The sequence below is a fragment of the Lepus europaeus genome, chromosome X (assembly GCF_033115175.1).
Source record: "Lepus europaeus isolate LE1 chromosome X, mLepTim1.pri, whole genome shotgun sequence".
Classification (NCBI taxonomy): Eukaryota; Metazoa; Chordata; class Mammalia; order Lagomorpha; family Leporidae; genus Lepus; species Lepus europaeus.
The window spans coordinates 67,952,518-67,976,004 of NC_084850.1; the positions used below are offsets into that span (position 1 = coordinate 67,952,518).

The 23,487-nt window shown below is 35.7% G+C and overlaps 1 protein-coding gene across 1 annotated transcript in view; it reads left to right on the forward strand.

The window, feature by feature from the left end:
• The window catches only part of CYLC1 (cylicin 1), an 89,535-nt gene extending 66,264 nt beyond the window's left edge, over positions 1 to 23,271 (forward strand). Inside the window, exons 4-7 of the mRNA XM_062183054.1 lie at positions 12,921 to 12,961; positions 14,441 to 14,559; positions 20,522 to 22,267; positions 23,239 to 23,271. Of these exons, the coding sequence (XP_062039038.1) occupies positions 12,921 to 12,961; positions 14,441 to 14,559; positions 20,522 to 22,267; positions 23,239 to 23,271 (1,939 nt within the window). The remainder of the gene's footprint in view (positions 1 to 12,920; positions 12,962 to 14,440; positions 14,560 to 20,521; positions 22,268 to 23,238) is intronic.
• The last annotated feature ends 216 nt before the right edge of the window (positions 23,272 to 23,487 follow it).

Below are 23,487 nucleotides of genomic sequence, written 5' to 3' on the forward strand. Positions count from 1 at the left end.
AGGTAGGAAACTAATTCTATTATGAAGGAATCTGTAGGACGCACAATTTAATCTTTGGACCTTATAAAAGAGATGGCTAACATTTTTCTGTAATAGCATAGTCAAAATAAGAGCTTAAATAATAATCTCATAGCTAGATTTACTTCGCCATCAGCGAAGTATACAATAAGCAGAAAAAACCTCCCTTTCAGACCAAAGGGAAAGAAAGTTTTAAAGTGAGAATATAATTTTCCTCATGGGCATTGTCTACCTTAGAAAAACTACTACAGAACATGCCTGTGACTATAGACTTGTAGTTCAGGCCACCGAAGATTAGAGATGGGACTTGGGCACTCCCTTGACTTGCATCCTCTGGTCTGCTTTAACACAAACCAGGAGGAAAAGAAAGCTAGGCGTCAGAAGCAATGGGTGGCAGGCCTATTAATGGCTGATCTGTACAGTGATCTGCCTTCAAGGAGACCCAACAGGCCAGTCCACTGCAGTGGCTTTCAATGTGGTAAGCCTGGGCTTCAGCAGAAGTCAGCTTGTGAAGAGCCCTGGCAGCTCTGCCAAGAGCTGGATCACTGGAAATGGACCTTCCCTGGAGTCGAAGGATGCCCAGGTCAGAGCCACAGATCTTATTGGCTCTAAGCTGAAAAGCCCTTCACTCAGCCCAACTTCCAAAGTGACCACTGCAGCTGAGGGGATGGTCAAGTAGGGTCAGCAACATTGCAGGCAGAACTGTAAATTCCTTGTTAGAGATGCCACCTGCCTTTAACTGGCCAACTCTCCTCCCAGGCCAGCCAAGTAATGAAAGTCAACAGAGTGCCTTCCCCTAGGAGGTTCACACCTCCCTTAGGATATACCCCATGTGAAGAGATAGATAGGCCTGGGCCTCTTAACTTACAAGACCTAAAGCCCACCAGATTATTATCAAGCCCCTTCTATCAGGTTCTATTTGCCTCTCAATCAGAAAAATTACTTGTAGCTTAGACAGCACCTTTCTTAGCTCCTCTGATAATGACTCTGTCCTTTGTTCTAGACCCTGTCTAGTGCACTTGGGCCTCATTCCTTTGTAATCATAACCTCTACTCTACCACCAATGGCTCTACTCCCAACCTGTGTGTACTGATGGTCCTCTTCCCCACTTAATGCTGTATAATTGTTCAGACCTGGTTAATGCCACTCTTAGGATCATTGGTTACTATCCTCACCCTGTCTTTTATGACCTTGTCTAAATATGATCAGAGTCGGCAAACTTGGAAGGCTTCCATAGCCTTGGCAACTCATGACGACAGCCTAGGATGGTTACTGGCGCCATAAACTAGAGTGTCAATTTGTTGGGTCAACAACAGGAGCCACTGTGCACTTGCTCCTCATGTGGGATCTCTGTCCTTAATGTGCTGTCCATTGTGATTTAATGCTATAACTAGTACTCCAACAGTATGTTTCACTTTGTGTTTCTATGTGGGTGCAAACTGTTGCAGTCTTTATACTAAACTGATCTTCTGTATATAAAGAGAATTGAAAATGAATCTTGATGCAAATGGAAGGGGAGAGGGAGCGGGAGTGGGGAGGGTTGCGGGTGGGAGGGAAGTTATGGGAGGGGGAAGCCATTGTAATCCATAAGCTGTACACTGGAAATTTATATTCATTAAATAAAAGTTAAAAAAAATTCTCAGATTTTATACTCATTATCCAAACTCCTTGTGTCTCCCTTATTCTCCAAGCCTCTACTAATTACTTTTGTGTACAGATGGAATTTTTTTTACCTTTAACATATAAGGAAGGATGTGTAGTACTTGTCTTTGTCAGGCTCATTTCACTTAACACAATGCCTTCCAGTTCGATCCAGTTTACTGAAGATGCGAGATTTCATTCTTTTAACTGCTGAGTAGTATTATATATATAATACTATAAATAATATATATAATTTTTATATGATATATAAAATATTTATATATAAAATTATAAATACTATAATGTATTATATATAATACTATAAATAATACTGTAATACTATATATAAAGAAACACATTTTCTTTATCCATTTGTCTGACTGTGGACACACTGATTCATTCCATATCTTGGTAATTGTGAGCAATGCTTCAGTAAACATGGTGGGTTAGGGACCTCTGTGGATATAATGATTTCATATAATTTGTATATAAACCCAGTAATGACACTGTTGGATCATATGACAGCTTGATTTCTAGCTTTTCAAGGAACCTCCATACTCTTTGCCTTAACTACTGTACATGAATATATTTCAACCAACAATGTTAAAAAAAAAGCCCCTTTCTGCACATCTTTACCAGTATTTGTTGCTTTCTCTCTTTTTCGTAATAGCTATTCTAACAGGAATGAAATATCTCATTTCTTTAGGACTAATGATAATGAGGATTTTTTTATATGTATTTCTGCTTTTGAGAAATACCTATTCAAGTACTATGCCTGTTTCTTAACTGGATTGGTTATTTGTTGTTGTAGTCCTTGTTGCTGTTCTTGAGTTTTGTGAGTCCCTTATGTATTGTGGATGTTAATCTTAGGTCAGATACGAAGCTTGAAAACAATTTCTCCTATGTTGACAAATGTGTCTTCACTCTGTCAATTGTTCCCTTTGCTGTGCATGAGCTTCTGAGTTTGAAATAAACTCATTCATCTAGGTTTCACTTTTGTTGCCAATAATTTGTGGATGTCATCCAAAAAAACATTACTTACATCAATTTTTTGAAGTGTTTCCCCTGTTTCCTTCTAGTAATTTCAGTTTCAGGTATCACAGTTAGGTCTTTGATCCATCATGAGTTGATTTTATTATATGGTGAGAGATAGGGAAATAATCGTTTTCTTCTTTTTTAAAAATTTATTTTAATTTGAAAGGCAGAGTTACAGAAATACAATGGGAAGAGATAGGTCTTCCATCCACTGGTTAACTCCCCAAATTGTCACAACAGCCTGACATGGACTGATCCAAAGCCAGCAGCCAGGAGCTTCTCCCTTTTATCCCACTTGGGTGCAGGGACCCAAGTACATAGGTGATCTTCCACTGATTTCCTTGGTGCATTAGCAAAGAGCTGGATAGGAAGTGGAGTAGCAGGGACTCAAAGTGGTGCTCATATAAGATGCCAGCACTGTTCTCAATAATTATTTTCTTCTACATAGGTGTATTCAGTTTTGGCAGTGCTATGGAAAATACTATCCAATGTATGTTCTTGTTACCTTTTCAAAATCAGTTGGATGTATGTTTGTGGGAATAATTTCTGAGTTCTCTATTGTATTCTTAATAGAATATATGTCTGTTACTATGCCAGTGTATGATGTTTTAATTATCAAAGTCAAGTATTCTGATGCCTCCAACATTATTTTTCACTTATCTTTTTTCCCCTCAAGATCCCTTTGGCCATTCTGGGTCTTAAGTGGTTCCATATGAACTTTAGGATTGTTTTTGTAATTCTATAAAGCATACCATTGGTATTTTGATGAGGATTTCATTGAATGTGACTATTGATTTAGTTACTATGGACATTTTAACAATCTTGACTCTTCCATTACACAAACATGGACTATATTTCCATTTTTCATATCTTCTATGATCTCTTCCATCAGTGTTTTGCAAGTTTCATTGTAGAGAATTTAATTTTTTGTTAACTTTATTCCTAAATATTTATTTTTACAACTATTGTGAATGAGATTGCCTTCTCAATACCCCTTTCAGGTAAGGTCATTATTGGAATTTGAAATGCTACCGTTTTTGTATGTTGATTGTGTATCTCATGACTTTATTAAATTGGTTTCTCTGTTCTAACAGTTTTTTCATTAGAGTGTTAGGTTTTTCCACATATAAATTTTTTCATCTGAAAGCATGGATATTTTGACTTTCTCTTTTACAGTTTTGATGACCTTTAAGAGTAGTAAAAGTGGATACCCTTGTCTTGTTCCAGGTTTGAGTGGTAATACTTTCAGCTTGCCTCCCTTCCCCAATTAAGTATAATATTGGTTGTTGGATTGTTATATACAGTCTTTATCATTTTGCGGTGTGATCCTTTGATACCTAATTTTTGAGCACTTCTTATCATGAAGGGATACTGAATCATATTAAATGCTTTCTCTGCATCTACTGAGGTTATATGTTTTTTGTTCTTCATTCTGCTAATGTGATTTATGACATTTAATGATTTATGAATGTTGAACCATCATTGCTTTTCTGGGATAAATGCCACTTGATCATGTTGTGAGATCTCTTTAATGTACTATACTTATTAATGTGCTGTTAGATTTAGTTTACTATTTTGTTTAGAATGTCTGACTCAATATTCATCAAGAATATTGATCTATAGTTTTCTGTGTTGTTTCTGTGTTTGGTTTTTTCACCAGGGTATTGATAGTCTCAAAAGAAAAGTTCAGCAGAGTTTCATCCTTTTCAATTTTCTGAAATACTTTGATAAGTATTGGAGTTACTTCTGAAATGTTTTATAAAATTCAGGTATAAAGCCCTCTAGTCATAGTCTTTTTTTTTGATAGGAGACTTTTAATTACTGATTTAATCTTGTTACTTCTTACTAGTCTTATTAAATTGTCTATATGTTCTTTTTTTGTAAGATTTATTTATTTACTTATTTGAAAGTCAGAGTTACACAGAGAGATAAGAAGAGGCAGAGAGAGAGAGAGAAAGAAAGTGAGGTCCTCCATCCGCTGGTTCATTCTCCAAATGGCTACAATGGCCGGAGCTGGGCTGACCCAAAGCCAGAAGCCAGGAGCTTCTTCCGGGTCTCCCACAAATGAGTGCAGGGACCCAAGGACTTGGGCCATCTTCTGATGCCTTCCCAGGCCATAGCAGAGAGCTGGATAGGAAGTGGAGCAGCCTGGACTTGAACCGGCGCACATATGGGATGCTGGCACTGCAGGCAGCATCTATACCTGCTACGCCACAGCACCAGCTCCTGTCTATATCTTCTTGATTTAATCTTGGTAAATTGTATGTATCCAGGAATGTACGCATTTCTTCAAATTTTTCCAATTTGTTAGTGTATAATTATTCATCTCACATTCTTATCATTCTTTGAATCTCTGTGATATCAATTATATTGTTTTTATTGCAATTTCTGATTTGATTTGATATTTTTCTTATCTTTTCAGGAACCCTGATTTTTATTTGTTGATTTTGTTAGTTTCAATTTCATTTATTTCTGCTCTGATCCTTATATTTCTTGTCTCTTGATAATTTGGGGATTGGCTTGTTATAGTTTTTCTAGGTCCTTGAGGTGTATCATCATATGGTTTATTTTAATTTTTAGTGTATTTGTTGTTGCTATAAAGTGTCTTCTTATTGATTTTGCTATATCCCACAGACTTTGATTAATCATGTTTTCTTTTTCATTTGTGCCAAGAAATTTTTAAATTTATTTTGAAAATTTTTTCAATGATCCATTGGTCATATTGAAACATAGTGTTCAAGATCCATGTATTTGTAAATTTTGAATTGTACTTTTTTTAAAAAAAAAGATTTACTTATTTATTTTAAAGTCAGAGTTACACAGAGAGAGAAGGAGAGGTAGAGGTAGAGGTAGAGGTAGAGGTAGAGGTAGAGAGAGAGAGAGAGAGAGAGAGAGATCTTCCATCCACTGGTTCACCATCCAATTGGCTGCAGCGCCCGGAGCTGTGCTGATCCGAAGCCAGGAGCCAGGAGCTTCCTCCAGGTCTCCCACACCAGTGCAGGGGCCCAAGAAATTGGGTCACTTTCCACTGCTTTCCCAGATCATAGCAGAGAGCTGGATTGGAAGAACTGGGACTTGAACCAGCACCCATATGGGATGCCAGCACTGCAGGCAACAGATTTACCCGCTATGCCACAGCGCTGGCCCACTGCATTGTTCTTGTCTGAGTTCTAGTTTTATTCCTTTGTGTCCTGAGAAAACACATGTTATAATTTGGATTTTTAAACATGTATTGACTTGATTTGTAGCCTAAGATACGATCTATCCTGGAAAATGTCTTGTTTGCTGATGAAAAGAATGTGAATTCTGTAACTGCTAGTTAAAATGTTACAGAACTTCTGTTAGGTCCACTTGCTATATAAAAGATTAAGGACTTATCTGTCTTTGTTTACTTCCTGTCTGGATGATATGTGCATATTTGATATGGGGTACTGATGTCTCCACTAGTATTGTATTGGTGCCCATCTCTCTTTAGATCTTTTTAAAAAGTACTTATTATGAAGTGAAATGGACACTATGAGAAAGTGAATTGATCAGCTCTTGTCCTTCCTGTTGATGTACAATGTAATACTTTATACATTTTAGTATTTTTTTGTTCTAGTACTGGTGGTTGAACTCTGTAATTAACACACAATTATTTTTAGGTGTTTAAATTTTAACTGAAAAGTGATCCCTGTTAAATATAAGAGTGGGAATAAGAGAGGGAGGAGATGTACAATTTGGGACATGCTCAATCGAACTTGCCCAAATGGTGGAGTTAGAACCATGCCAGGGGATTCCGATACAATCCCATCAAGGTGGCATGTACCAATGCCATCTCACTAGTCCAAGTGATCAATTTCAGTTCACAATTGATCACACTGATAGGTCTAAGACTCAAAGGGATCACACAAACAAAACTAGTATCTGCTAATACTAACTGATAAAATCAAAAAGGGAGAGAAAGATCCGACATGGGAAGGGGGAGACACAGCAGACTCATAGAATGGCAGATGTCCTAAATAGCACTCTGGCCTCAGAATCAGCCCTTAAGGCACTCAGATCTGGCTCAAGAGCCCATGAGAGTATTGTAGGCATAGAAAGCCAAGACACACTGGGAAAAAAAAAAAAGAAGACCTAAATGAAAGATCTCAGCGCGTGAGATCCCAGTGGAAAGAACGGGGCCATCAAAGAAGGAGGTGGTACCTTTCTCTGAAGGGAGGAGAGAACTTCCACTTTTACTATGACCCTGTCAAAATAAAATCGAAGTTGGCGAACCCTAAAGGCTTCCATAGCCTTGGCAACTCACGACTAGAGCCTAGGGAGATTACTGATGCCATAATTGTGTCAAATTGTTAAATCAAAAACAGGAGTCACTGTGTACTTACTTCTCATGTGGGATCTGTCCTTAATGTGTTGTCCAATGTGAAGTAATGCTATAACTAGTACTGAAACAGTATTTTTACACTTTGTGTTTCTGTGTGGGTGCAAACTGATGAAATCCTTACTTAGTATATACTGAATCGATCTTCCATATATAAAGATAATTGAAAATGAAAAAAAAAAAGCCCTTGGTTTTAAATTGGAAATTGCATAGAAAATTAATCTTTTTTTTCATTTATTAAACTATTATTTAATGAATACAAATTTCCAAAGTACAGCTTATGGGTTACAATGGCTTCCACCCTCCCATAACTTCCCTCCCACCCGCAACCCTCCCCTTTCCTGCTCCCTCTCCCCTTCCATTCACATCAAGATTCATTTTCAATTCTCTTTATATACAGAAGATCAGTTTAGTATAGATTAGGTAAAGATTTCAACAGTTTGCCCCCATATAGCAACACGAAATGAAAAAAATACAGTTGGAGTACTAGTTATAGCATTAAATAACAGTGTACAGCACATTAAAGACTGAAGAGCCCATGAGAGTATTGTAGGCATGGAAAGCCAAGATACCATGGAAAAGAAAAAAAAGAAGAAGACCTAAATGAAAGATCTCTGTTAGTGAGATCCCAGTGGAAAGAACGGGGCCATCAAAGAAGGTGGTACCTTTCTCTGAAGGGAGGAAAATTAATCAATTTTTAAAAAATATCATGTGTGATCTCTGTCCTTAATGTGCTGTACATTGTGATTTAATGCTATAACTAGTACTCCATCGGTATTTTTCACTTTGTGTTACTATGTGTGGGGAAACTGTTGAAATCTTTACTTAATATATACTAAACTGATCTTCTGTATATAAAGAGAATTGAAAATGAATCTTGATGTGAATGGAAGGGAAGAGTGAGCGGGAAAAGGGAGGGTTGTGGGTGGGAGGGAAGTTATGGGGGGGGAAGCCATTGTTATCCATAAACTGTACTTTGGAAATTTATATTCATTAAATAAAAGTTTAAAAAATAAAAATAGAAAAATAAAAAGTATTTATTTATTTATTTATTTATTTGAATTGTAGACAGAGAGGGACATAGAAAGAGAAATCTTCCATCCATTGGTTCACTTCTCAAATGCCCAGAATAACCAAGAGTGGTCCAGGTTGAAGCCAGGAGCCTATAATTCAATCTGGGTCTTCCATATGGTTGGCAATGACCCAAGTAATCGAGCAATTGCTTACTGCCTTACAGAGTGTGTATCAGCAGAAGGATGAAATGAGAAGTTAAGCTGAGACATGAACCCAATCATGGCCAAAGCAGTCTCAACCACTACACCAAATCCCTCCCCATCCCATCCCTTTATATCTAATAATATTTCCTCTATATATTGGTTAATACAATGTTGGTTGCATGTATATTTACAATATTTATATATTCTTGATGAATCAATCTTTGTATCAATATATAAAGTCATTCTTTGTTTCTTTGTATGCTTTTTATATAAAACCTACTTTAAATGTTATGAAATTAGCTACTTCTGTTTGCCTTTTATTTCTATTTGCATTGAATATCTTTTTTCCAACCTTTCACTTTCAGTTTATGTATACATTTCACCTGTGAAAAAAGTTTCTGGTAGGCAAAATATAGTTAGGTCATGTTTTTTCCATCTATTTGGCCAACCTATACCTTTTGAATTCAGGGTATAATCCATTTACATCCAAGACTGATATTGATAAGAACTAACTAATCATTTTGTTAATTGCTTAATGATATATATATATATATATATATATATATATATATATATATATATAGTTTCTTTCTGCCCCTTTTATTCTCTACTTTTGTGTTTTGGTGGTTTTCTGTCTTCTGCCCCTTTTATTCTCTACTTTTGAGTTTTGGTGGTTTTCTGTCATAAGATTTTATTTTCTTCTCATTCTTTTTTTAAATGTGTGTATGTATGTCCCATTAGAGAATTTTGTGTTGCCACGTGTTTTCATGATGGTTCTTATGAACCTTTTACTTACCAGGTAGGATTATTTACAGAATTTCTTGTAGGACTGGTCTGGTGGTGATGAATTCCCTCAGTTTTTGCTTCTCTGGGGAAAATGTGTTTCTCCTTCACTTCTAAAAGATAGCTTCACTGGAAATATTATGCTTTGTTGAAAGTTTTTCCTATTTTTCTTTCAAGACCTTGAATATATCATTCCATTATTTTCTGGCCTGTAGGATTTCTACTGAGAAGTCTGCTGTCTTTAGTCTAATGGGTTTTCATCTATATGTAACTTGATGATTTTCTCCCATTATCTTTAGGATTCGCTCCTTGTCCTTAACTTTTGACAATTTGACTATGATATATGTAAGAAATTATATTATTTGGTTGAGTGTGAGTGGGATCCTTTGAGCTTACTGTATCTGTATGTTCATATCTCTTTCAAGACTTGGGAGGTTTGCAGCTATTATTTTATTACATTGGTCCTCAATGAATTTTTCTTCTCTTCTCCTTCAGGTATCCCCATAATACAAACATTGGATTGGATTGTTTTTAAGTCATTTCCCGTTATTTTTATCTGACTGGGTTATTTCAAATATTTTATACTCATGATAAAAAATTCTTTCTTTAATTCAAACTCTCAATGGTATCTTTTTTTAAAGTTTCTCAATCTGGAAATGTTGATTGCTTCTTTTTAATGATTTATACATCTTTGTTTAGTTTCTTATTCGTATTATGAATTGTTTTCACATTTCTTTGAGCTGATTATCTTTATTCTCATTCTCATTGAGTTTCCTTAATGTCATTAGTTTGCATTATTTTCAGGCATTTAATAGATTTCTTTCAAATAAGGACCCTTTTCTGGAGAACTATTGTGTTATTTTGGGCATATCATGTTTTCTGGCTTCTTCATGTTTCCCATGTCCCCATGTTGATACCAACACTTCTGGTCTAATTGTTTCTTCTTTATGGAGTAGATTTTATCACAAAAGATTTTTGCATTCAGATGGGGTACAGAGTGCTGTTTGTGTAGTTGCTCTGTCTTCTGTCCTGAGTCCAGGCACGAAAACTGTGATTTATTTAATTGCAATCAATGTCAGAAGTGTCTATGAGTGTCAAAACTCTCTAGCCTGCAGGTATTCATAGAGGTAGACATGTGACTTTGAACTGCACATCGTCTTGCAAAAGTTTCCATCTTCATGCCCCAGAAAGTTATGTTCAATCACATTGTGGTTTGTGATGAAAATGTCCACATTTCTAGTACTGCAAGACATTCAGATTACTGTCCCCTCATCCAGTTAGGTGAGGCTGGAAATGTTGGAGCTTTTATTACCAATATTTGTGGCCCTAGAATTGTGGGATGTAGATGGGCTCTTCCCCATATCCTATTGGGTGGATGTGAGCAATACTGAGACATAACATTGATATACTCAGTCCCAGCGTTAAGCTATATAAAGTGGACCTTGCCGAGCTCCTATGGGGAAACAAAGTTTATGCAGTGGACTTTGCACTGACAGGTATGTACCTGGAGCAATGGAAAGTAGATAGGGTATTCCCCAGGTCACAACAGATGGGTTCAGGTGACTATGAGAAATATAATACAAACAGTCACAGTCTCATAGCTTCAAGACAGAAAGGGTAACTTTCACAGTTCCAACAGGAAAAATATGGATTATTCTGGGGATTGTGTACTGGCAGCTGTGGGTCTGCAGCTGTAGAATAGAAATATGGCTTTTATCTGGTCCCATAGGGTAAGCACATGGTGAGTTGTTCCTGGGGCTTATAGAACCAACAGTCACCGTCTGAGAGCTGCAGGGTGAAATCTAAATCTTAGCCAGGTTTCATAATTTGAGCAAAAATTATGCTTGAAATTATGTACTGGAAGGCATGGGTCTGGAACTTATGGAATGCAGATAGGGCCCTCCCTAAGTCCCATTGGGTGACTTTGTGAAATACAGCTCCAACAGGCATAATTCCAGAGCTTCAGTACTTGGAGGGTAACTTATCAAGATACTACAGTCATAGACACAGAGTTGTAGCATATGGTGGGGCCCTTTCCCAGTTCCCAAGGGTTGAACTCAGGTGACTCTGGAATATGGCTCCAATGGCTGCAGGCACAGATTTACATCTCAGAGAGTTTTTAAATCCTTTTAAAACCTTGAACTGCAGTTATTTCCTTTCATAGCTTTAAATATGCTATTTTAGGTTTTCTGGCTTCTTTTTTTCTCTTTTATGTCAAGATATAGATTATAATTACCCATATACTTAAAGAGTATATGTATATGAGTTTATAACATACAGTAAAGACTAAGAATACACCTTAGAAGTAAAGAAAATGTTTCAAAAGTTTGACTCTATTTGCACTTCCAATATACTGATACTATGCTGATATAAAGCAGATATTTGGTATTATTTGGCTAAATCGTTCCTTTTCTCATTATGTTTTGGTTGCCTTTTCTAATATTCTCAAAAAATGAGATGCATGTGCAGGAAGTTCATTGAAGTGCAAAAATAAGATACTATAACTTAATTTATATTTTTTTCTTTATTTCTGATTATTTTATATTTTAATGTATGAAGTATAATGTGTATCCTTAAATAGGCCATGAATTATGTAGAAATGTAAGATGTTGATGTGCATAAGCTTGTTTACTATTGAAGGTCTTTGCTAAGCAAAGTCTACCAAACACTACTGTGGACTGAGAAGTCAAAATCAATGAAGTTGGAAAACTTTTTTTCCAAAATATGAAAGCATCAATCCAGTCAGTAAGGTTGACTTGTGTTGCATTAATGTGCTCTCAGCACAAGCTAATCAAGTAATTAATGAACTGCCTTTGGAAAAGCAAAACCTTGAAGTACTTCAGAAAACCATGACATTTCCTTTTCAAGGCCATTCAAGTCAGTTATTCTTAACCACAACTGAGAATCAAAATCACCTGAAATCGTTTTTGAACATAGACTTACTTAGCCAAACTCACATATTGATGCACAGGTCTGAGAGCAATTGTCAGGCGTGTTTTATGTTTTCAAACATTCCATATTAAATCTAAGGTTTACCTCCAACCTAGGAAATTGTACTAGATATTTTATTCTTCAATATTTCCTAAATCTTTCTTAAGTACATTTGTTATTTGGTATTGAGAATGAGCTAGGCTTTGTGCTGCATAACAGAATGTGACTCTAAGTGAAAATAGTTTTTACTTTCAATATAAACATATTTGATCATTTTGACTTGTTTTGTGTTAAAGAACTTACTGATTTAGATCAGTTTGAAAATCAAACTCTTGAGGAGATATTTATGTTAACTGTGATTTGAGTATTACACAATGTATACATATTTTTAGATATACCCCATTAACATGCACAAAATAGATTAGAACCAAATCAAATGGGCACTTACCAAATGGAAAGTATCATAGACCAATTTTCCTACATTAGTTGACAATTCAAAATCTAGATCAACACTTATATAAACCTTATCATATATTATTAAAAATATTTAAAAGTGTGTCTTTTCCAAATTTATTTAGTTAATTTAGAAAAATGTGAATTTTGACTGTTCCACTAAAATATTTGGCAGTGATTGGTTCGATTTACTGTGTATATAATTAAATATCTTATTATTTTAAAAATTGTCAAGTTAATGTTTTATTTCAGGTTTTGGTACATGGTATATTGCTATTTTTGTTCAAGTTTCTGGTGAAAATACATTTAGACTAGGAAAGGGAAACTATAATGTGAATTAAATATAGACATTCATAGATAATAGAAATCAGAGAATATATAAGAGTTCCCAAAGTGTTAATGTTGAGGGTTTATTGATAATATTAAAAATAATTATCCATAGTACAAATTGAATTAAAGATTTTTTTCTTTTTTAATAGACAAGAAGGAAACATCACAATGTATGACAATGTTATTCCAAGTATGTATCTAGTCTTTTAAGTTTAATATTTTTAGATTTGAAACTAATTTTAAGACTAGTGACTAGTATCCTCCATTAAATATAATGAAGCAGAAAAAAATCTTATTTGCTACAATTTGATAGAAGCATGTAAGTGTGTGTGTATGTACATGATTGTCAATTAATGTGTGTATAGTATGTTTAAAATATTTCTGACCTTGATAAAGGTTTGTACTAGCTTATTTAGTTTGTTCTTCCTCATAATACAAACCAACCTTACTTGCATAAGATTCCTTTGTGTTTATAATTCACAATTACAATGCCTGAAGCAGAGAAGGCAAATATAGTCAGGAGAAATGAAAGTAGTTAATAAATAGTGCATTTGTTGAACAATCAAATTTAGACAAGTTCTCGTTAATATATTGAGCTTAAATATGCCTATCCTGTTGTTTCTTTGCATAATTTGTTCTAGTTCTTCCCTCAAGAAACATATAAAAGAAGTTGTCAACATTGTGGTTAAGAGCATAGATTTGAGACAAAAAATATCTGTGTTTGAATGTTAACTCTGCTACTAAATTTATGATTTAGGGTCAGTAATTTAATCTGTCATTGAGCTTTATATTTCCTCATCTGCAAAAGGAAGACTATTATACAATTCAAAGGGTTGATATAAAAATTAAATTGACATGTATAACATGCCCAGAACACATTCTGACACATAGAACACACTGAATACATGTTACCAGTTGCAATTGTACTATTATTTCCACTACTATTCTCCCATATAGCAGGTCATCTCCAGAAGAGCAATCTTGAGTTTCCCCTTCAGTTCCTCTTCTGACATATTTTTGAGAGTTTGATTCTCATCACTCTATTATGGAACCCCTCAAGTATGTATACACTTCTCTTTAAGTAGAGTGACCCAAACTTAATACACTATTTGGGTCTACAGCCATGATTTCTGTACCTTGAAATGCCATTGAGGTCAGAAGAGTGCAAAAATAAACACAAAGATTTGATCAGTCAGGAAGTTACTGACCACTTTATGCTCAGCACTGGGCTGGTTACTTACGGGGATGGTAGAAGGAAAATTCATACTGTTTGCAATAAAGCCACAATGACATACAGAAAATAAACCAAGATAGAAGAATTTATAAACACATTTGAAAGTTAACATTGAATCTTTCTGTATATCTTAATTCCTACTGCTTGATTATTTTACCATCAGTGATTGAAGTAACTATCAGTGAAAATCGGTTTAATCCAGAAAATAAAATTACAAATATCATTTTAAATGTAAGTCAGTGCTAAATGAGGAAATCAGCTTTTATTTTCTCTGATTGTTGGGCCAATAAACTGCAAATTCCAAAGGGGGAAAGTTATATTTTGAGTTCTAAATTAGGTTAATTTAAATAATCTATTTCTCGCTCAAGAATATTTCAGTGTTGATGAAACTATGTTAATTAACTCCAAATTATTTATTGCTCTCTCTCATTTTAGTCATTAAATCTAGCAAAAAATCACAGAATCAAGAACACCTCACTTTGACATTTCCCAAACCACCTCAGCCAGGTAGAGAAGAGAAATCAACACCTTCAGAACTACAAATTACAGTTCCTGTAAGTATTGAGAAATTTGTATTCAGAACTAAATACAAGTTGCTATAACACACATAAATACAAATAAGCCATGAGTAATTTGAATTTTATAATGTGCTGAAATATTTTTATTTATAATTTAAGAAACAGAAAAGATTGTCCCCCACCTGTTTCAGAGTAAACTTTTATTTACACATGGCTCTCCACATCAAAGGAACAGTAGCTAAAACACTAGGCAAGCTGAAAAACATAATGCTGGAGGTGGGGAAATCTATTAGAAAATGTTCACCTGCTCCAAAACATGTTAAATTTAATCTTCAAGCAGGAGCAACATTGATGAGTCTCAAGTACTCCCCATTTCTTTAAATCCAGAATTCAGGATACTTTATACTAGTATATTCAAGTTTTCTTCTGCTTCTGTAAAGTGGAGTTAGCCTCTCAACTATCAAAAGCAAAAACTAGCATACATGGATCAACCACTGTTATGAAAAAAATATTTTCAAAACATTACCCAAATCAAAACTATAGTCAATGCATTGAATCAAAAAGGAATTCAACCAATAGTAAAAGAAAAAAAATTACTTTTCCCAAAGATATTTTCTTATATATCCTTTGAACTTCCTGTGATCTTTTCCATGAGGTTTTCTTCCTTTACCTTCTTTCATATTGATGACCATGTTTCTGTGTTTCTGTGTGTAACACATCTTTAAGCATCTTTTGCAGGGCTGGACTAGTGATGACAAATTCTTTCAATTTCTGTTTGCTATGAAAGGTCTTTATTTCACCTTCATTCACAAATGAGAGCTTTGCAGGATATAATATTGTGGGCTGGCAGTTTTTCTCTCTTAGTACCTGGGCTATGTCTCGCCATTCCCTTCTAGCTTGTAGGGTTTCTGATGAGAAGTCTGCTGTGAGTCTAATTGGAGATCCCCTGAGAGTAATCTGACATTTCTCTCTTGCACATTTTAGAATCTTTTCTTTATGTTTCACTGTGGTGAGTTTAATTACAACTTGCTGTGGTGAGGATCTCTTTTGGTCATATTTACTAGGAGTTCTATGAGCTTCCTTACTAGGATGTCTCTGTCCTTCTGCAAACCCGGAAAGTTCTCTGCAAGTATCTCACTAAAAATGCCTTCTAATCCTTTCTCTCTCTCCATGCTTTCAGGAACTCCTGGAACTCGAATGTTGGGCTTTTTAATAGTATCCTGTAGATTCCCGACAATATTTTTTAGATTTCTGATTTCCTCTTCTTTTCTTTGGTTTGACTGTATACTTCCCTGTGCTCTCTCTTCTAAGTCTGATATTCTCTCTCCTGCTTCACTGACTCTGTTTTTAAGGCTCTCTAATGTGTTTGTCATTTGATATATTGAATTCTTCATTTAATTTTCGTTTCTCTTCACTATCACACTTTTCTGTTCTACTAGTTTCTGCATTTCATTTTGATTCCTCCTTAAGATTTCATTTTCACGAGAGAGATTTTCTATCCTGTCCAGTAAAGATTTCTGTAGCTCAAGCATTTGTTTTTGAAAACTTCTAAATGTTCTTATCATAAATTTTTTGAAATCTATAACTTGCATTTTTTCTATCTCATCATCTTCAAAATCTTGAATCGGGGTATCTTGTTCATTTGGGGGCATCATAATGTCTTCCTTGTTCTTATTTCCTCAGTTTCTGCTCATGTTGCTTGGCATTGTGGAGATATTTTTTGGTTTCTTCTTCCCTCACTGTGGTGTTTTTTCTTGTTATAATATGACTGTATTAAGTGGACTGCTGCTTTTGATGGATCCTTAGAGGCTTGTGAAAGGTGTGGCCAGAGAGCTCTGTTTGGTTCTTCAGGGTTAAGGGTGTGCCAAAGGTGACACACCCAGGTTAGGCATGGTAAATCTCTCTCTCTCTCTCTCTCTCTCTCTCTCTCTCTCTCTCTGATTCAGAAGGAAAGTAATTCCACACAGCTGAGCAGAATTGAAGGCAGTCAGTTTCTGTTCTCTGGCTCCTGTGGGTATAATATTCATCTGCTCTGTCCCAAGGAGCACCCAAAGGATCTATGCAGTCCTCAATGTAAGCTCAAATGTCTCTGCCATCTCCCACCAGGTTGCCAAGGATACCAAGTTTGTGTACTCTCCCGAGAGTACTCACACCTCCGTGAGTTCTCTCCCACATCTTCAGTTTTTCGCACTCTCAGTACATTAGCTCCACAGATTCAGTAGGTCCTAACCTCCAATTATTTCACCCCCCACGAATCAGGTTTTTCTGCGTGGCTGATGGCGGGCGCAGCTTTTACGTGTGTCCAAAATGGCGCCTGCTCTTTGTCTTGCTCACCTTTGAAAGGTGAGTGGAGAGAGAGACTCGTGTTTGTAGTGGTCCCTTTTTTTTTCCTCTATCCTTTGGTTAGCCTGGTGAACTTTCCCCCATGGGGCTTCAAGCCTCGTTCCCTCTAGCCTCCTCCTTCCACTTTCCCACCAGTGTCTCAGGCTACTGAGGGTTCACCTCACCTCCCTTTCCAGCACTGGTGCCTATGGCTGGGGTCCCGAGCCGTGGGTGGCCGTGCCCTTCATGTATGTCCACCATGAACCATTAGTTCTGGAAGAGTTTCCTCTGTTGTTTCTTCCCTAACTCTTCCTTGAACCTGCAGTATTTCCACTTTTATTAAACTGTGTTTTCCCGGACTATCCAATGTGCTCCCTTCCTATTCTGCCATCTTGCTCTCCTCCAATTGTGTTAATTCTTCCAATGCATGAACATGGAAGATTCTTCCACGTTTTTTCTATCTTGTTTTATTTTTTCTGAAATTTTTTATAATTTTCATTGTAGAGGCCTTCACTTCCTTCGTTAAATTTATTCCAAGGTATTTAAATTTTTATAGCTATTGTTAATGTGAGTCATCTTACAAGTCCTTTCTCAGCCATAACATTTTCTGTCCATACATAGGCTATTGATATTTTGTGTATTGATTTTATATCCTGGAACTTTACCAAACTCTTTTATGAGCCTCAATAATCTCTTAGTACAGTCTTTTTGTTCCCCTATAAATAGAATCATGTCACTTGTGAACCAGGATAATTTGACTTCCTCCTTTCTTATTTGTATTCCCTTGATTTTTTTTCTTGCCTTATAGCGCTGGATAAATCTTCCAGAACTATACGGAATAGTAGTGGTGAAAGTGGATATCCTTGTCTGGTTCCAGATCTTAGTTTGAATGCTTCCAACTTTTCCCTATTCAATATGATGTTAGCTGTGTGTTTGTTAAATATTGTGTTGATTGTGTTGAGGAATGTTTTTTCTGTCCCCAATTTGCTTAAGGTTTTTATGAAGAAAAGTTGTTGTATTTTATCAAATGCTTTCTCTGCATCTATTGAGAGAATCATGTTTTTTGTTCTTCAATTTATTAATTTGATGTATCACATTTATTGATTTTTATGTGTTGAATCATCCCTGCATGTCAGGGTCCACTTGATCTGAGTGAATGATCTTCTTAATATGTTGTAGGATTCTATTAGATAGTATTTTTTGAGGATTTTTGAAACTGTGTTCCTCAGTAATATTGGTCTCTCACTCCCTTTCACTGCTGGATCTTTTTCTGGCTTTGGAATTAAGGTATGATGGCCTCATAGAAGGACTTTTGGAAGAGGAAGATTCCCTCTATTTCGATATTTTGAATAGTTTGAGAAAAATAAAAATTAATTCTTTTTTTAAAGATTTATTTTATTTATTTGAAACACAGAATTACAGAGGGTGGTAGAGACAGAAAGAGGCCTTCTGAGTGCTGGTTCATTCCGCAAATGACCACAATGGCCAAAGCTGAGCCAGAAAGCCAGGAGCCAGGGGCTTCTTCCAGGTTCAGGGGCCCAAGAACTTGGGCCATCCTCTGCCGTCTTCCCAGACACATTAGCAGGGAGCTGGATTGGAAAGTGGAACAGCCAGGACCCCAACAGGTGCCCGTATGGGAAGCCAGCACTGCAGGCAGGGGTTTTAACCCCGCTGCGCCACAGCATCAGCCCTTAAACTAGTTCTGCTCTTAAAAGTTTGGTAAAATTCAGCAGTGAACCCACCTGAGCCTGGACTTTTCTTTGTTAGGAAGATTTTTATTACTGATTCAATCTACTTATTGGTTATTGGTCTATTTAGTTTTTCTATATTTTCGTGACTCAAGTTTGGTAGATTTATGTGTCTAGGAATCTATCCATTTTTTTCTAGATTTTCCAATTTATTGGCTTAAAACTGTTTTTAGAAATTCCTTAAGTTTCCTTTTATTGTTATGTAATACATTGTTACATCTCCTTTTTTGTTTCTGATTTTATTAATTCTGGTCTTCTCCCTAATTTCTTTTATTTGCTTTGGCCAATGGTATATGATTTTTTATTTTTTTCCAAAAATCAGCTTTTCATTTAACTGATCTTTTGAATTTTGGGGGGTGTCTATTTTGTTTATTTGTTCTCTACTTTTAATTATTTCTTTCTTCCCACTAATTTTGCTCTTGTTTATTCTTGTTTTCCTAGGTCCTTGAGGTGCACTGATAACTCATTTACTTGATGCCTTTCCAATTTCTTGATGTAGGCACCAATGGCTATAAACTTCCCTCTTAACACTGCTTTGTTGTATCCCATAAGTTTGATATGTTGTATTGTCATCTACATTTGTTTCCTGAATTTTTTAACTTTCCTTTTGATTTCTTCTGTCACCTACTATTCATTTGTGGCATGTTTTCAGTCTCCATATGTTTGCATATGTTTCAGACATTTTTGTTAATTTACTACTTCATTCCATAGTGGCCAGAAAAAATACATGGTATGATTTCAATTTTTTTTATTTGCTTGAGACTTGCTTTATGGCTTAGCAAGTGTTCTATCCTAGAGAAAATTCCATGCACTGATGAAAAGAATCAGTATTCTTCAACTGTAAGATGAAATGTTATGTAGATATTAGTTAGGTCCATTTGTTCCATAGTGTCATTTAGTTCTGTTGTTTGTTAATTTTCTGTCTAGTTGATCTGTCCATTGATGAAATTGGGATACTGAAGTCCCCCATTTATACTGTATTGGAGTCTATGTCTCCCTTTAGATCCATTAACATTTGTTTTTAATAGCCAGGTGCCCTGGCATTGGGTGCATATACAATTATTATAGTTACATCTACCTGATTAATTGATCTCTTAATAAATACTTATGCCTTTCTTTGTCTCTTTTAACAGCTTTTTGTGTTAAAATCAATTTTATCTGGTATTAGGATGACTATACCTGCTTATTTTTGCTTTCCATTAACATGTAATATCTTATTCATTACATCCTCAGTGATGCAAGTTTCATGCTTCTCTTCATTGCTGCCTATACAGCATATTTGAAGGAATATAAGAAATAAATCTAAAATCAGTCTCTGTGGTCACTTATTACAACCAATTTGAAAATAAACCACACCATTATTACACGAATTAATGTAACTCAAAAGTTTGTTTCATTTTATATTCTTGGATCCCTTTTTGATACTTAACAGTAGGGATCTCAGGTTTTCAATTTGACTTGAGATTTGAAACAGGAGCAGGAATGAGACTCATCCTGAAGACTACAACTATCACAAGAATTTTCATAACTTCAAAAGGATGATCTTTTTTCTGAGTTTACCTGGATATGAGGGGTGTGCAATTATCCCCCCCAAAATATCTTCTATAAATGGTTTTAAATGATTATGAAGATAAGCTACAGAATATCATGGATAATTCTTTGTGGGCCTATTCCACTCCTAATATGAGCCATTATCTGAATCATAAATCTTGCCCTAAATTCTCATCCAAAGTTTTCTTATTTCCAAAATCATGTTATCACACACATGAAACACACAACACACACACAAACTCAACCTGGAAAGGTAAAATTTTTTTTCAATTTTAAATGAATGGTAAGTGAAAAGATATCTTTGTTTTTCATGTTACAATAGAAAATGATACAACTTATTCACAAAAGCTTATCATTATTTTAACAAACCTTTTCAGAGGCATTACAAAAGAAAATTAGAGGAAGGTCAGAAGCCAACTCATAAATGGATAAGGCATTCTTTAAGAAAAAGTTTCCAAAGACCAATTATGTACTTAGCTACCAGAAGACAGGCTCCATTCCCATATATGCGTACACCCAAATCCCCTCCTAAAAAGGCACAAACTAAGAAGTCCAGAGATGACAAAAAAGGAACAGCTTTGAAGAAAAATTTCAAGAGAAAAACAGATCTATATACTACAAATGTAGATTCTGTGAAAACAACGCAAGATGAGAAACGTAAAGGAAGAACTAAAGCGTTTAAATCACCAAAAACATCACATGAAAATGAGCTATTTGGTAAATCGGAGTGCAAGTCAGAAACAAACCAAGAATCCAAAGTGCCTAATGTAGTCTCAAAAAAGGATAAAAATAACAATAGGAAAGATTCAAAGAATTGTGAGGAGACAGATATTTCAACCGTATGTGCCAAGAACAGTGCAAAGAATAAGAGCTCAAATATCAATTGTGATGTCAAGTTACAGACTTACTCAAACGATAGTATAAATATTAGTTTATTGATACCTGTAGAGGAATCTAGTGGTGACTCTATGGATTTTGAAGCATGGTTTAAGAATTACTCACAAAATAATTCAAAGAAACCTGGAAAGAAGGACACAAAGAAGGATGCAAAGAAAGATGACAAGAAGAAGGATGCAAAGAAGGATGCAGAGTCTACCGATGCTGAATCTGGAGAATCAAAGGATGCAAAGAAAGCTGGAAAGAAGGACACAAAGAAGGATGCAAAGAAAGATGACAAGAAGAAGGATGCAAAGAAGGATGCAGAGTCTACTGATGCTGAATCTGGAGAATCAAAGGATGCGAAGAAAGATGCAAAGAAGGACACAAAGAAAGCTTCCAAGAAAGACGACAAGAAGAAGGATGCAAAGAAGGATGCAGAGTCTACCGATGCTGAATCTGGAGACTCAAAGGATGCGAAGAAAGATGCAAAGAAGGACACAAAGAAAGCTTCCAAGAAAGACGACAAGAAGAAGGATGCAAAGAAGGATGCAGTCTCTACTGAATCTGAATCTGAAGCAGAAGCAAAGGGCAAGAAAGATGACAAGAAGGATAAGAAAGAATCAAAGAAAGATGGCAAACGAAAGTCGGTCGTTTTGGATTCCAAATCTACTGATGCCGATTCTGAATCTGAAGGCGATTCAAAAAAGGGTAAAAAAGATGACAAGAAGAAAGGTTCAAAGAAAGAGGACAAAAAGGATGCAAAGAAAGCTGCAGAGTCTACTGAAACTGAATCTGATTTGGATTCAAAGAAAGGGAAGAAGCCTTCAAAGAAGGAAAAGAAAGATTCCAAGAAGGATGATGCAAAGAAGGAATCAGAGTCTACTGATATGGAATCTGATGCGTCTTCCAAGGCAGGCCTCAAGAAGGCTGCGAAGGCCAAAAGTTCAGATGCTGAATCTGAAGACTCACTAGGTAAACCTGCAGCTAAAAAGAAAGCTGATGATTCAGACGCTACATCTGTAGATTCCAAGAAGGGAGGAGAACCAAGGAAAGGATTCAGAATGTCATCCAAAAAGACAACATTCAAAGAAAAGGGGAAAAAACCAAGTACAGGTAGAGTGCCTCCATCAAGACAAAGACCACCACTTCCTCCTTGTGAGCCTTTACTGCCATCACCTAAGGTCAAACGTCTCTGTCGGTGCAAGACAACTCCTCCACCACCAAAACCAAGATATGCTCCTTTGGTATGTTTACTTTTGTCTTACTTTTAGGCCAAATTGTTTGCAATATACATCTTCATACATTTTTTGTTGAAACTCTGACTCAAGGTGATTTCTTGTAGCTTTCCTTGTTTGTGATGGTCTGGTCTTTAATCACAATGTTGCAAAAAAGCATTGCTATAATCTTTGAAAAACAAACACTTAATTGCAGATTTTTGCAGATGTGAACCTATGGAGGCAGCAAATGGTGGCTTTGGTCCCTGTCACCCACATGATATACCCAAAATAAGGAATTATGGGCTCCTGGCTTCAGTCGGGCATAGCTTCTACTATTCTAAGCATTTGAGTAGTAAGCTAGTGGATGAGAGATTCTCTCTCTCTCCCTTTCAAGTGAATTAATAAATAAATATTTAAAAATTATTAAAGAGCAAAGTGAATACTGCAATATCAAGAGAAAGAAGCAGAGAAAAATTGTGTGGGATTGCAACTAAACAAAAATCTGCATGTTGGTTCACAAAGAGTACACAGTAATATCCCAATGTGAAAATAGTTGTATTAGTGTGGTGGAATTTTGAATGACTATCAGTTATTTTTAATACAATTTGTGTTATTACATTATATTTTCAATTTTAAAAGCTCTAATCCATTAAAATGTTCATGAGAGTTAGACTAGTAATGCAATATTGCTGACCCTCAATTCCTGTGCAAGCACTGGTGACTGGGTGAGCATTCAGTACTTCAGTACTTCTTCCCCTTCAGGGAGCTTGCTGAGCAAACACACTAATAGACACTATCTTCAGAGACTTTGAATTGATAATTCTGGGGTAGAGTGGATTCCAAGGACCTGCATTATAAAAAAGAAATAATAAAAATGATACCCAAGTTCTCTTCCACTTATGGCATTTGTGCTTTTATGTGGTCCTTAACACACCAGGGATTTGCTATAATTAACAAATAATTTTATTTCTAATTTTCATTTTTTACTTCATTTTCAGCCTGAAGCAGAGTGGATTCGTAAGCTGCTCTAAACGGCGACAGAGCACTTGGTTTCACAGAATGGCCTTACCGCAGTAAGCACTAATCACTCTCAAATGAACATTTCAACTTCTGTGGAACTGTAATGAATAAAAACAAGTCTTCCATGACTATCATGAGCTTCTTTTTGTGTACTTATAGACATGATTTATAGAGATCTGTTCTTTATTTATTATATGTCTGAACTATTCAAACCAAAATTATCTAGC